Source organism: Theobroma cacao, chromosome 1 (assembly GCF_000208745.1).
Source record: "Theobroma cacao cultivar B97-61/B2 chromosome 1, Criollo_cocoa_genome_V2, whole genome shotgun sequence".
In the NCBI taxonomy this organism is placed as follows: domain Eukaryota; kingdom Viridiplantae; phylum Streptophyta; class Magnoliopsida; order Malvales; family Malvaceae; genus Theobroma; species Theobroma cacao.
The window spans coordinates 32,381,828-32,396,825 of NC_030850.1; the positions used below are offsets into that span (position 1 = coordinate 32,381,828).

General features: G+C 34.7%; 2 protein-coding genes across 3 annotated transcripts; both read right to left on the reverse strand.

Moving 5' to 3' along the window:
* LOC18613768 (polygalacturonase At1g48100) lies at nucleotides 951-3,183 on the reverse strand. Of its 2 annotated transcripts, XM_007051163.2 has the most exons (6): nucleotides 2,551-3,182; nucleotides 2,282-2,449; nucleotides 2,160-2,204; nucleotides 1,865-2,072; nucleotides 1,700-1,781; nucleotides 951-1,587 (listed from the first exon to the last, which is right to left on the reverse strand). In XM_007051163.2, the coding sequence occupies exons 1-6, from the start codon at nucleotides 2,977-2,979 to the stop codon at nucleotides 1,083-1,085; spliced, it is 1,437 nt and encodes a 478-aa protein (XP_007051225.2). In that variant the 5' UTR covers nucleotides 2,980-3,182; the 3' UTR covers nucleotides 951-1,082. The 2 variants fall into 2 exon arrangements, with proteins under 2 accessions (XP_007051225.2, XP_017969348.1); XM_018113859.1 differs by having other exon boundaries at nucleotides 1,865-2,204; nucleotides 2,551-3,183.
* LOC18613769 (shaggy-related protein kinase alpha) lies at nucleotides 7,035-11,472 on the reverse strand. Its single transcript, XM_007051165.2, has 13 exons — nucleotides 11,250-11,472; nucleotides 10,514-10,717; nucleotides 10,331-10,423; nucleotides 10,159-10,218; nucleotides 9,762-10,034; nucleotides 9,571-9,645; nucleotides 8,927-8,983; nucleotides 8,698-8,838; nucleotides 8,514-8,564; nucleotides 8,180-8,275; nucleotides 8,012-8,095; nucleotides 7,613-7,715; nucleotides 7,035-7,514 (listed from the first exon to the last, which is right to left on the reverse strand). The coding sequence occupies exons 2-13, from the start codon at nucleotides 10,625-10,627 to the stop codon at nucleotides 7,432-7,434; spliced, it is 1,230 nt and encodes a 409-aa protein (XP_007051227.1). The 5' UTR covers nucleotides 10,628-10,717; nucleotides 11,250-11,472; the 3' UTR covers nucleotides 7,035-7,431.

A 14,998-nucleotide genomic window follows, 5' to 3' on the forward strand; every position in this document is an offset into this window, starting at 1 on the left:
GCATTCTCATTCCAAACCCTGTATCTGTCTGTCTTTTAAAATGGAGAGGAGAGGATGAAAGGTGAGTATTTGTGGGCGGTGGGCATTGGATTTTGGCCCCTCCACTGACTGCCACTTTTCCAGAGCACAAAAGTCTACACTCGAAATCTTTTATAGTTTGATAGACATCCTGATATATGATTATAGTAGCTACTGCGCGTGCTGTAAGAGTTGGAGGGGCTTGTCCCTCCACTTTGTTAGTTTGTGTTAAATTGAGAGCCGGTTTCGACAGACATATCCTCTTGGATTGATGACAAATTCTGTCGTGAAATCACCCCCTGCCACGAATTATTCTCTAATTATGCTCTCTCTCTGTTCTGGGTTCTCATCTTCTGACTTTTACACTTGATTTGCTTGTTCGCATGAGCTTTTGTCGTGTTTTTAGACACATGAATATGAGGAAAGTTGGAATCTTGTACTTTCTAATTCGGATAATATATAGCCCAAGAAAAGTTTCTTAAATGCTAATGTAATATGAATCTGCCACTGCCACACCCATCACTCTGTTTGTGACTTGTTATAGGCCTCATTATACTATATCCAATGTTGCTTTTAATTTTAACAGAGTCCCACCCCTCAAAAAAAGAGCAAATATTTCAGCAGATGTCACAGGGATTCGCTGATTGAAAAAAAAATGCATGCCATAAAACTTTGAAGCACACATTGTCAAACTTCCTTGCATGACACAGCTCTCATAGCATGCATGAAATCAGAGAAATGAAAAATGCTCACCACAATTTCTTCAGACTTCAATGCCTGGCAGAATTATTATGATGCAGAAGAAGGGATTCGCCAGAGTTTTAAATTTTATTAATTGATCACTGTCTTTATTTCAATCCTTATTTGTATTAGTTTGCAAAAATCATTTGTTTGTTCTAACATTACTGGAATGTAGTAACAAAACATAAAAATTGGGAGAGAAGATTAATATAAACATCTTCAGAATGATTACATGATTAGAAATAGAATCCCGTACATCCATGACTTTCCTTCCAATTATATACGTATGTATCGAAACTGATTTACAGAAAAAATCTAAAACATTAGCAATAACCCATATCCTTATTATCCAGGATGGATCGAGGAATGCCCGCCATTAAGCAGGACACTGGTGGGATCGTTAGCGTTTCTAAGTCACCATAAGCATTCCAACAAAAAGGGTCCAAAACGATATCTCCTTGAGCAGGTAGAAGCTCAATATCAGACAGCGTGATGTTTGTACATGGAACTGAATCACTGCAGGCAAAATGCATTGGAGGGCTTCGGATATCATAGGTTCCCTTGATGCTTTCATAGAGTATATCTGACACATAAACAGCTGATGTTTGGTTTGTGCAGCCCTTTGTGAGGCAGTAGAATTGATCAATTATAATCGGATTCCTGACAGCTTCCATGTGAATGTTGCTGAATGTTATTCCTGATACAGCTCCAGATCCACCTTGCCACGTCTTGATCCTAACCCCATTATCTGATACCTTAATCACTGAGTCTCGAACTGTGACGTTGGAGACGCAGGCTCGTGAATTGTGATTGCCTAGACTCCCAATGCTGAATGGAAGAATAAAGAGCGGAACATATTTAACAAGGATGAGCTTGAACAAGCTTAATAAGAAACATTAAATCTAAAGGTTAGCAGTTCAATGGAATCAATTAGGACTACCTGATTCCATGACCAGGTCCGCAAGTTAGGTTCTTTATATCCACATCATGACATCCTGATCCGATGGATATGCAATCATCACCTGTGAAGCAAGATCATTGAGGCGCTGAGTATAATGTGGAAAGGGAAATGAAAATTTGGGAAGATTTGGGATTTTGCGCTAACCGTTAGAGATAACTGAATTATATATTTCAACACCATTTGTGTTCTCTATGTGGATCCCATCAGTGTTGGGACTCAGGGCAGGAGCAGTTATGTGAAGGGATTCTACATGGACATTCTGGCAACCGTCAAATCTGAAGTGGAACTTGGGACTATCCTTAATTTTAAGTCCTTTCACAGTCAAGTTGGAGCTCATGAAAAACCTTAAAGCCTGCATCATTAATTTTAAGATGTCAATTCTTTGTGTTATCTCGGGGGGGGAAAACACAAAATATATGAATGAAGTCTGACGACTTACAATTGGGCTATCACATGGTCCAGGCAATGCTGTTCTATTTTTGCCCTGTGCCATTGGATGCAAAATGTTAGCTATGAACTTAGTGCAAATCGAAAACATTTTAAGAGTGAAGTCAGCTATACCTTGTGGGGCTTGCAAGGAAGATCCCACCATTTCTGTCCTCTACCATCGATGAGACCACCTCCTTGCAGGGACATTCCATTTATCCTATAAAAGACCAGCCACTGGCGCTTGCTGGTGTTCTCTGGCCACGCGTCTGGTCCATCAGGAGGCATAAGTGTACCATCAACCTTCACAACGACCAAAATGTACCCCATGACCAAATCCCATGAGTGCTTTTTATCCTTAAAAAGGCATAAACGCTGACAATCAGACAAAACAAGTACATTACCTGAAACACTAATCCACCTTGACAAGGACCTAAAAAAATTGTGGACTGAATCATGAAGGAAAAACCATAGGGAACATGCAGGACTGCTGAATTAACTCGACAAGCAGAGTCCCATGCCATCTTGAATGCTTCTGTGTCATCTGTTACACCATCCCCTACAGCTCCAAATTTTCTTACATCGAAAACACCAGTAGCATTCCCATCATCAGATGGAATGGAAGGCTTGGGTGCAAGTGAACTGGAAGGCTCTGGTGCAAGAGGACTGGAAGGCTCAGGTGCAGTAATAGGGGGTGCTGAAATTTCAGATATATTGTGATGGTGAGTATGCTTGTGTTTTGTATGGTGATAATGCCATCTAGCTTGGGTGGAAAGGAAGAAACAAACAAAAGACATGCAGAATATAAATATAGAAACACGAGAATGCTCCATTTTTATGCCAAAATTAGTTCCACCAATGAGGACAAATGAGAACTCGGTTGCTAAACTGAGGCGACTCTAACGCTCTCAGGTATTGTTTTGCTGGAATTTCGGAGAAAAAACAAACCAGCTCAAATTGTTTACTCACTGTCAAGAACTAGATGAAAAGGCTTATAGAAGGTATGCGCATGAGAAAGATTGCACCCTAAATATTGGGAAGTAGAGAAGGAAGCGAGTGACTTCCTTTGTTTGAGTGACCTTTGTGAACACTAGAGCAACTTGCTGAAGATTAACTGCTCTGGCTTTGCAATGCGTGGTGAATCAGAAAGGCTGAAATATATATCGTAGAATAGTACTAGTATAAACAGATAGTGGAAAGGAGTATCAAAAACATCTGCACCTTTAGATTATTTTAATGGAGTTTGGAGGCGGGAACCGACCAATTCCATATAGGCATTGGCTTTTTTGAGAAGGTGGAGTCTGCATATGACCGTTCTGGAAAAAGGTAAACGGAATAACAAGAAATCATATGCGTGGATTGTCGATAAGCCCCCCATGTTCTTCCCATACCTTTCACTTTCATCGGTCCCCAATTAAGTTACTTCAACCACAGATTAATTTATGCAACAAGCCCTAAGTTAACATTATTGCATCTGGCAGAAGGATTAGGTTTGTAGGAGTCTGACCCTGGCCTAAATCCTTTCTAGGGTCCCTGTGGAGATTTCTACATTGTTAAAATCTAAGCTACTTCAGTTTAAAAAAAAAAAATCTAAGCTACTTCAGCAGCTTAACAAGGAGTGCTGCTAATAGTCACTGCTACTACAAAATTAGAACTTATGTTTAGTTCAAATTCAATCCAGCTGCTCTCAGGTCCATTGCAGATCCACTGTTTGTGGGAGTTGGGAGATTTGTCATGTATTAGCAAGTAGTATGACCATCGATGTGTTAAATTGTACATTATTTTCCCATTAAACCTGACAAACAGGAATTACGCCTTGTGAAGCTATAGCAACTAGGCATCGTTGACACTTTACTGGCGTTTTCCTTCAATAAAGTAGCATTTAAATCTTACATTAAGCTTTTGAAGTTTGACAGATTGGTAGCTACTATGGAGCACATGAGTGTGTGTAGACACCCAGGTTCGCATGCAATCGCCATAATCCCTTGTGTCCTGAGTGGAGCATGCTTTTAAAAACCTGTTGGTTCAGTTATGGGAGACTGAATAAGTAGCTTTAATGCAACATAATGTGAGACATCTAAAGAGGAATCTAATCTTTTAACCATAGCATATATGGGATGAATTTCTTTCCCGGCCAGGAAAAAGAAGTTTCATTTTAACGTGGACATCCCACTTTAAGATCTCCTCAATGTATTGGAAACGCCTTTTGCACCGACCATCAAGGCCGTTTTTTCAGTTGCTTCTTCCAGTGATAACAATGATGCTCAGTTTGATGCGTTGTGTGCATTCGAAAACACATTGATAAACATGGATTTGTGAGGGATAACCGAACTTGGCTTCAAGGGTAGTAAAGCCACAAAGCTCCGACCACAAGAAATTGCATAACTACTTTCCAGGACTTTGGTGGTGCCCTTTGCTTGGCTTGATCCACAGCCCCACAAACATTTTTGTGGCTAGTGATGTTAGACCCTGGTCGGCTATGGCGTGACCATGAGGCATCCAGTGACAGGAACAAGTTTGGTTAGGAGAAAAGCATTGTTTATTTTCAGCTTTCAGAAAAAGACGGTTTGGAGTGGAAGGCGTTGTTTGGGGCGGTGGGCCACTAGTTTGAGATGAGAGCTGAGAGCTACCTCCACAACAACCCACTCACCCCCAAAGTGGCTTTCTCCGTGCAGATGTGCCGGCATTTTTATACATGTATATGCTCCATGTATATTATGAATATGCTTAAGAAATAACAATTTGGTTTCTTTCTCTCAGGATGATCGGCGGCTAATGATGAATGTAAAGAATTGGTTAAAAAGAGGGCTGAATTTTATACTCTGATGGAATTGAAGACAATCTCAACATGGGATTAATCCTAATAAAGTTACCCATTGAAAGAGACTGTTACTTTACACAGATGAAGCAACCAAACTACGAAGGATAGAATTTTTATATCATTTTTGCCCATTGGCGGGGCTATATATTTATAGATGTTTCATTTTGATTATTAATTTATTATTTTTTAAAAAATTGTTTTACATCAGTGCAATGCTCTACAGAGAGCAATAAAAACAACTAAAACAAGTATAATAACTATATAATATGAACAACAATGAAAATAATTTAAAATAAGTGATAGTGTTCACGATCAATTTCACTTTAAAATACTTTAGAAAATTTGGTTTGGTGATTTAATCATAAAACATAAATTACTTGAATGGACAAGTAATGGGTTTCAATAATTGTTATTCATTATATACATTAAAACTGTCAACTAGATTTTTATTCATTATGCATTAAAATTTGTTTTTCAGTAACTTTTTTTCTCACTCAATATAAGAAATTTAATAATTTATTTTTGGTAGGACAAAATTTTTTAAATTAATGCAAACACATTTTCATGTTTAACTCTCTACAATTATCTTCTACTTAGTCTTGCTCTGTCCTATTCTCAATCATACTCTAGGTTTACTTATTCTTTTTCACTTGTCACAACATTCAATACTTTATGAACAGTTTCAATTCCCCTTTTCGTCACATCTAACATATTCTTTTATTTATTTGCAACGCTTTTTCTTTCTTACCACAAAAAATCCTTTACAACGTCAAGCATCTCTTCAATAACCAAAACGTAAAGCAATTTAATAACTAAACATGAACGAAAAATATTTGTACGTAGTAATTGAATAATATTTTTTTTGATAACATACTGTCACACTTTATCTTTTAATCATAATTTCACGTATATTCATTAATTTTTGAAATAAACAATCCATTTCAAAATAATATCTTCCCTTAGACACATAAATTCATCCGTTTGTTAATCATTAATGTTTCCGTTAAATTGATGACGAGATAATATTAAAAAGATAATATTATATTTTATTAATTTAAAAAATTATCTTTATATAAATTATTTTTAAATTTTTTTTTTGTAAAAAAAAAAAATCTCTGCTCGCTTGGGAGCAGATCTAGTGCTCCCAAGGGTGCTCCCCAAAATAGTGAGACGATCGGCAAGCGAATAGGAGCACCGTCAGCTGATCACATTGTTTGAGAAAAAAATTAGGAGAGAAAGAAGAAAGTGTATTTTAGTCTTTTTCTATTTTTTATTAATGGTGTTTAAACTTTTGGATCTTATTGTCCATTTCAAAAACTAATAAATTCACGTGAAATTATAATTAAAAATTAAAATGATAAGAGTATTTTATTTTATTTTTTTTGAAATGTAGTAATTGAATGATATTAGAGACGTTCTCAATTAATATAAGAATCTGTTAAGATATATTTTGATATATATGGATATAATTAAATAGTGGAAATTTTATGAATCTTTTGAAAGAAAAAAAAGCATAAAACTCTGAAACTGAAAAGATCAAAAAGTAATAGCTTATAAACTATAGCAAATCGTTTCCATTGAAATAAGTTTTGATCAAAGGTATGAAGTTGAATACTACAAACTGTAGTTTGTTATAGTGTGTAAACACTGTAAGAATTACTCTAGTTTAGGATAAGGTCTGGATGACAACCTCAGGCTCACGCCAACTTGTACGGATATGCCTTGGCAATGGCACATAAGAAAATATTTGTACAAAATAATGTACCTCGAGAGGACAAATAAATGCTTTGACAAAGATTTGAAGATTCGAACAAGATATTCCTTGAAAGAGAAAAATAAGTTAGACAGGTTACGTCAAGGATTTCAGTTAGGCGGAACCAACACATGGCGACATGTACTTTGCTCGCCACAGTTTCAGAATTCAACTTGAGACTAATTCTCATAAACCTTTTGCTTTTCAACCTTTTCTCGCGCTGCTGAGTTAGCTTAGTTATAGGGCTAGCTATTGTGAAATTGCTTGATTGAGAAGACCGAAGGCAAAGCCAGGAGCAAAATACACGCTAAGGATCAAGGAACAGAGTTTGAATTCCATAGGCCATCAAACTTACTGCAAATACCGGTCAACTGAATTATACTATAAGGAAACAACTTTGAATCCGATATGTTGTTATACTCTGTTCATCAACTGGAAATAAGGGGGTCAACATACTCTTTAAGGTCTTATGAACATACTAATCATAGCAGACACTCTCAAGTCCGCTTTCTACAAAGAGGCTAAAAAAATAAAGGAAAAGAAAAAACATAAATATCGGAAAAAATAATAATAAAGGGAACAAATAAACATTTGGAGGTGAAAAAGCAATTATCATGGCTTCCATATGATAACTGAAACAGGCCACTAGCTACTTCTCTACAATAGACCACGATTTCTGCAAGAAGCAGAAAACAAGAAGAAAGAACCGCTTCACAACCCCAGGAAGGCACATTGTTTTCTTGCATGCTCTGGAATCAGCTTCACTATTATATCCACAGGCACTCCCTTCAGTTCTGAGAAATGGCAATGGCAGGGCAGCAACAATCATCAGTTCCACAGTTCAATAAGAAATTAAAATGGCAGAAACTTAAACTCAGCACTGCTTTCTTACCGTGAGGCTTAAAGTTGAATAGAGGGGGAAGAAAACGTCCATTAGGTAGACGGGTGTTAGGATCACGTAGCTCATCAAAGAACGGATGAATCAAAGCCTCAATCTGCGTAGAAAATACAGACACTCATCATAAGATAGGTACATATGAGAAAGGCAATAAATCAAAGATAAGTTTCTTTGCAGGATCCATGACATGTCAGGTCTAAACCCCTGACATGAGTTCCTAAACGTTACAGTAAATAGAGTATGAATAGAATCACCAAGGGAATTTCATAATAGAGTGAAATTTTTTCACACTTCTAGAATGAGGACAAAAACGATCTTTAGATTGCGGTAGCCTTTAAAGTCGGACTAAAGAGCCAAAAACAATAAGAGAGTTGTAACAATATCAATACTTACAGCTGTGCTACGAAGGTTTGGAGAGTACTGCAATAACCGAGAAACAAGATCTACAGCTTCTGGGGGCATACGCTTATGAAATATCTGCAGACCAATAATACATTAATGAATACCATATTATAAAGAAATTCTTTGCACAAAGTGAAAAAATGACGTTATCCACTATACCTTGTGCCATGGGTGAGCTTTAATTTGAGGAAATTTAAACTCTGTATAGTTAGGATTCATGCACTTTATTTCTTCTCTTGTTGGGGTACCTAGAACCTGCATAAAATCACATAAATCAGAAAATGAAAGAAGAAAAAGTAATGAAATAATAACAGAACAGGATGTAGGTATAAATAAAAAAATCCAGTGTCAATGAAGCCGGGTTATTTAAGAGCCACCAACTAGGAAAGAATTTGGATAGGTTTAACATCTGCCATCTTTCATGTTTACTTAAGTATTTTCCAATAATAATCATGCTGAAATTCTATTAAAGAGCATTTTAAGCTAAAGATACCTTAATAATTTCAACGAGCTGATCTACTCCACTCTCACCAGGAAATAGAGGCTGGAGTGAAAAGAATAATTTGTTAGCTAATATAAAAGAAACATCTATATATATGTATGTATGTATATGTATGTATGTATGTATGTATGTATATATATATATAACCAAAAATATGTGCACGAACACTGTCTACCTGTCCAAGCAATAGTTCAGCCAAAACACAACCAGCAGACCAGATGTCAATGGCTGTAGTATATTCGGTTGCACCAAATATTAATTCAGGTGCTCGATAGTACCTAGAACAGATGTAGGATATATTGGGTTCCCCTTTTACCTGTCAAAGTCAAACCAAAGTTAGGTTCATGAACATAGATAGCATCTAACGAAGCAAATAAATAAGTTTAAGACGCTAATGCACATACCAAAACTTTTGCACTTCCAAAATCACACAGTTTTAGCTGGTGGGTATGTGGGTTGACCTGTCACAAGAAACCATTGTAATGGTGAGATAGTATGAATAACAGAGTATATGAGTTAAGTTTTTGAGATCGCAGCATACAGTTTCAAATTTCATATTATAACATAATACCATGCAAAGATTTGTCAGAATGCTAGATTATATTTTCCATTGCCAAACTCCTTATTATCCTTTTCCAAATCTATTACATACTTAAAAGGGGCTTCCTCATTCTGCCACCTGTATGCTAGAACAATGGCCACGTTTTCAATCTCCCAACCCATGTGAGTCAAACTTTGCAAAAGAAAAAACAAGAGCCCATGAGTCAGTCAAACTCAAATCTCTTTTGGCCACGAGTCAGTGAAGCCACGTTTTTAGACCTCTGTCAGTCAAATGATGCCCAGCCTTAAAAAAAGGGTTTCAAATCTCTGACATGGCTTATGAAATATGAGTAATAACAAATTGCACTCCACCGCGTTGAGGTGGGTACATTTCTCTAGTATCATTAAAGAGAACCACCAATCTATTTCTGGAAAATTGTTAAAAATTAACAAGAATAATATAGTTGTAATAACCACCAACAGAAAGCATTTCGTGATGACCACATACCAATAAATTTTGAGGCTTTATGTCCCTGTGGCACACACCAATGCTGTTATGAATGTAAGCAAGTGCTCTGCAAATCTGCATACAGACAAGAAAAATACCAATTCCATGTAAGAATCACACGGATTTCTTGTTTCCATAAAAGTATAAGCGATAGGAAAAGATAAAAGACAAGATTTTAAACGAGCCCATACCTGGTAAAAATAGAGTTTAACATATATCAGTGGCATCCTTTGGTTCATCTTATTATAATGTTTGATAACCCGATGGACAGTTTCTGGAACATACTCAAGCACCAGGTTAAGATAGAGCTCATCTTTTTCAGTTGTTGAAAAGAAACAGTGCTTCAGGCAGACAACATTTGGGTGGTCTAGCAGACGCATGGTTTGCAGTTCACGGTTCTTATATCTCTTGTCTTGAAGAACCTTTTTAATAGCAACAGTTTCACCTGTCTCTAAGCATTTAGCCTGAAATGCCACATCGAATAACATGATAATTCAGTACAACACTCCAAATATAAATAAAAAAAATATACACAAAACCTGAACTATCTTCAAATGAAGATGTCATAAGGATGAAATCAATCCATACCTGGAAGACTACTCCAAATGATCCATGTCCAACAACACGTTCAGCCATATAGCTTATTGTCTGAAAATGATTATAAGGGTAAGTTCCCAAACTATCAAATAACCACCCCCTCCTTCCCCCAAAAAGGGGACCAATAACTCTAGTTCTCAAAGAGAATATTATAAAAACTAACCTGCTTAGGCTGGCCATTTTTACCACCAATAGTGGTAACAATTATATGCCCTGTCTCGGTTCCATTACCATCAACTATAGTTGCTTCCACTTCCTGCAACATAGTACTAGTTTTTATGAAACTGATCCCAAAGATACCAACCAAATATCAAAGCAAAACAAAATATAAAAATCTATAACGTACCTTGTCATCCCTAATTTTCATGTCATTCATTTCATCAGGCAACCTATCGACACCGACTGTATTTCCACTAGGTTCTCTTAATCCAGAAGTAGGAACTATACTTACTGAAGCCATTGGACTAAACAAAAAGCAAATGCGAGAATCTCACGGATCCTCTGTCGAAAATTCACTTCCTTAAACCAACAAAACAACTCAATATATTACCTGTAGAACACATAAAACAATGTCAATGGTTCATCCTTAAAGAAATCAGCAATGTATCTAACATTCAAATAGCATAACCAAAAAAGCAGCCTTAAATCTCTAATCCTTTGAAGAAAACTCTAAACGAGTGAAAAAAGAGAAGGTAACTTTAACGACATATTTGCATAAATTAGCTAAAGCAGAGACCCTTCTCTTCCTTAGTGCATTAATTGTTGCAGTTAAGTTCTGTATAAATAAATTTAAACAGGAAATTAACCGATGAAGAGGAGTTTCCTTTCCCACACTTCCTCGAGAAACAAACAGCGCAAACCCGCGTAAAAATATTAAATCAAAGTAAGAAAATAATATTTGAAACCCTAGAAGGAAAGAATGGTCTAAGAGACACAGATCAAGCAGAAAAAGGAAACAAATATAACGAAAAAAAAAACTTGAACCAACAGCCAAACAAGACAAACACTAGAGTCACGACCAAAACCGAAAACCACAAAAAGAAAAAAGAAAAAAGAAATAGACAGTGAAGGAAATTAATTACCGATCGGGTCAAGAAACGCGGGAAAAAAACAGGGAGGTGAGGCGGAATCATGAGAGGAATAAAACGGGCATTGAAGTCGGATCTTAAAATGGATCTTTGACGGTGAAGAATGTCGTTTCGGATTTCTTTTAGAGGAGAAAGGAGGAGGAGGTATTGCTTTGAGCTTTCTGGGAGGTTTTTTTTTTTTCTTTGCTGGTGGGAGGTGTTTGATGACAGTCAAACAGGCGAGCCCAAACATTTATGTCTTTTTTATTCTTTTTTTTTAAATAATTTCTTTTTCTTTCTCGCTTTTCAACAGCAAGTAGCCCGTTCTTTTTGACCGTTCAAATCCCCCCTTGCCCCACTCCTCCCCACTGTCAGCTTTCTCTCTCTTTGAAGTTTTGAATCAAAGTATTCCCCTTGTCTTTTTCCCCCTTTTTTTATTTATTTATTTCTCAATATTATTTTATTTATGACAACAAAATATGACCTGTCAAATCTGTAAATCCGGCGAATTTATTAATCAGTTACATGAATTCTTTTCTTTCTTTTTTTTTTTAAGAATAAATTATTTTCTTCCATTCTTATTGGTATAGTCGCGACTATCTATTCAAATTTTGAAAATTTCTAAATTAGTAATAAATAAATGCTGATTAATAAGTTTATGAGATACAAATTCAACTATTACTAGTCCAAATAAAATTTTGAAATTCGAGTTGATTAACCACTCATTCAACCCCCCCATCGAATTAACAAGAAAGAAAGGTTTAGTTGAATATATGAGCTAGTATTTTATTTTTATTAAATAGTCTAAGATTAAGAAAATTTTATGTGAGTAAGTTGAGCGAAGAATTAATCAATTAAATTAAACCTCAATGCTAATATAAGGTACATAAATGGACTACTTAAATTTCATATTTGTGAATTTATTCTAATCTTAAGTCGATGGGTTTAATTTTTTTTGTATGAATATTTTATTAAATATGGACTATTTATTTCAAATAAAAAAGAGAAGCAGGTGGTGTTCTAACCTCCAACTGCCATGGAATAGTTGATATTCCATGGTACTGGCAGGAACCAGTATATAGGAAAGAAGATTGAACAATAGGAGTGTGGTAGATACAACTAACTCAAATAATTGTACTTTAAATAGTACGTTAACTATATCAAGGTTACATGAAATTCATGACAAATTTTTCACTACCAATTTTCATATTAAATTGGAAAAGGGCTCTTATTTGTGGAAAATCAAAGGCCAATAAATTATGAATGGGATGTTTAGGCCATCAGCTTCCAAAGCTTACCTTCCTTTTCCATTTAGTTTTTCTTAATGCAAAACCTTTTATTACCAAAACAAAAAGTAAAATTAAAAAAAAAAAAAGAAAGCGTCAAAATTGGTGTAGATATTTAAATTGGAGAGCGTGAAGGAGGGTGTTGCTGTGTAGCTGCCGCAAACTGTCAAACCGACTGTTCAAGCAGCTTAGTTGTTGTCTCGGTGGTGATTGGACTTAAAAATAGAATTCCGATTACAATAATTCAAGCCGCGCCTTTTGCCGCTCTCCACACAGTTTTCAATTTTTTTTCTTCCCTTCTTTTCTGTTAAGTTAACTATCCTGTAATATCAAACAAGGAAAAAAAATAAACATAATTTTCAATGAATTTAATCTCTTTATTCTTTTAGATTTATAATTTTAGTTTTTCGACCCCAACTTTAATAAATTAAATTCTCGTATTGTTGTTTAAAACGAAAATAAAAATAAATTATAGCTATATTAAATTTAGGAACATAATTTTTTTAAAATGACTTGATATGGTAAATTGAAATTTTTTTACCACGTAATGTATATTGAAATAAAAAAATCTTAATTTTTATTAAATAAAATAAAATTTATTTTAATATTTGAAAAGTATTAATTATTTTAATTAGAATAAGGTATAATATATTTTTAGATTGATATGTTTGACATAGTTAAGAAACTAATTCACTTTAGTATGTCTGACCATTTCCGACATATCACATCACCCAAGATAAAACTAAAATCTTACTATTATTAGAAATAAGCTTTAAATTAATTTTAATAAAATTGAGAAAATTAAATTCATCAAATTTGATATAGAAGAACTAAAATGATTGAATTAAATTGATAAAATGACCAATTTCAAACTTTAATCAAAAAATAAATTAGTTTGTCGTGGGGGTTTGTTATAATAGATTGACTTAATAGATAAAATCATTTATGAGTTTTTATTCAAATTTCATAGGTAAAAACCCATGAATGGTTGATAGTAAAATTGATGGTTTTTATTAAACTTAAGATTATCGATAATTTATATAAAAAAATATTGTTACTAATAGTTAAAGGGTACTGAATCCTTCAATAACCATAAAACTTCATAGTACCAACAATAAGCTCTCATTATGTCTCATTGAGCAAACAAATAAATCACAGTGCTAGCATTTTTATCCAAAATATGAAAAACAAATCACACAAGCATTACTTCCCATACTAATACATGAATGTTGTTTTTGAATAATCAAAAAATCACCATTCATATCTCAAATAATAATAAAAGAAAGTTACCAAGCTCAAATTCCAACATGATTACCATGTTAATTTTGGACATCATTAATGTCTAGTTTAATGCAACAATAAAAAAAATATATGTGAGTTTGATTGGGTCATTTGCTTATTCGATCTAATATAAGAATCTGACCAAATAATTGGGCTATCCAATCATTAATTCGATATAACAATTTAAAAACTTCAAAATTTATTAGTATATTATATCTCAAGATTTTCTATTTTGGTTAAAACGGTGTACTAAAACCCTAAGAAACAATATGGCATGCAAAACTAAAATCAGTCCATCAATAAGAGAGTAAAAAACCCTCGTAGTCCTTAAGGTATCGAAGTACTGCCAGCAAAACGATTTGCTCCAAAACGATATGGAGGAATATGACTAAGTATCCTTCTTTTAGAAAACAACATCATATATATGCCAAGAGCATGATGTACTAAAAATGCCTCAAGTTATAAAAGAGAATGCTACATCTTTATGATATAGTTATAGACAATTTTGAGGTTTCATGATATTAGTAATTGATTTTACATGTTTTTATTTAGAAAATGCAGAAACCAAAGACTATTTTTTTGTTTTTGTTTTGATATTCGAGAACAGTTTCTCATTTCCAGTTATCAAAAATAAAGAAATAATTTGTAAAAGCAAGCAGAGACTAAAACTCTTTGAGATTGCAAATGGAAACATTAAGTCTCAAAGTCACATGTCCCATCTTGCTTTTTCCAAAGACAGCTTATAAAAGTAATTAATTAGATTCCAAAAACCCATGCCTTGCCGCGTGGAATTGGATAAAGATGATCAAGTTTCATCTCTATCCCTTCTAGGCTAATGAAATCAAAAGTGAAGGCTACAGTTCAACCCATCGATATCACGTTTCAACTTCCATTTTTATTTTTATTTAGTCAACACCCACAAAATGTGACCATCTCGAAGCCCTTTGATTCAATCCAACTCTTTCATATGTGGCAGGGTTAGATTTGGTGGCTATGCTGGCTGTGTAACGGCAGCAATTATGGCCATTTACGTTGTATTTTTGAGCAGGTTGGGACTTGGGAGCTGGAGGAATCTGTGGAGGCTGAGGCCTCTAATTTCTTTCTACTCGTAAAAAGCTTATCCCTTGAAGGGTTTTTTTTTTTTCTTTGTGTTTGGAATCTACTAATAATCTTTACTCCAATGAGAGGGATTTGATT

Excerpts from the sequence above, each read along its gene's own strand:
- LOC18613768 (XM_018113859.1), bottom strand. The coding sequence starts at position 2,979 with ATGGAGCATTCTCGTGTTTCTATATTTATATTCTGCATGTCTTTTGTT. Across the intron at positions 2,450-2,550 it reads AAGGTGGATTAGTGTTTCAG|GTTGATGGTACACTTATGCC; the intron begins GTAATGTACTTG and ends GTCGTTGTGAAG. Across the intron at positions 1,782-1,864 it reads TAATTCAGTTATCTCTAACG|GTGATGATTGCATATCCATC; the intron begins GTTAGCGCAAAA and ends CTTGCTTCACAG.
- LOC18613769 (XM_007051165.2), bottom strand. The coding sequence starts at position 10,627 with ATGGCTTCAGTAAGTATAGTTCCTACTTCTGGATTAAGAGAACCTAGT. Across the intron at positions 10,424-10,513 it reads TGAAAATTAGGGATGACAAG|GAAGTGGAAGCAACTATAGT; the intron begins GTACGTTATAGA and ends ACTATGTTGCAG. Across the intron at positions 8,984-9,570 it reads TAAAGCCTCAAAATTTATTG|GTCAACCCACATACCCACCA; the intron begins GTATGTGGTCAT and ends TTCTTGTGACAG.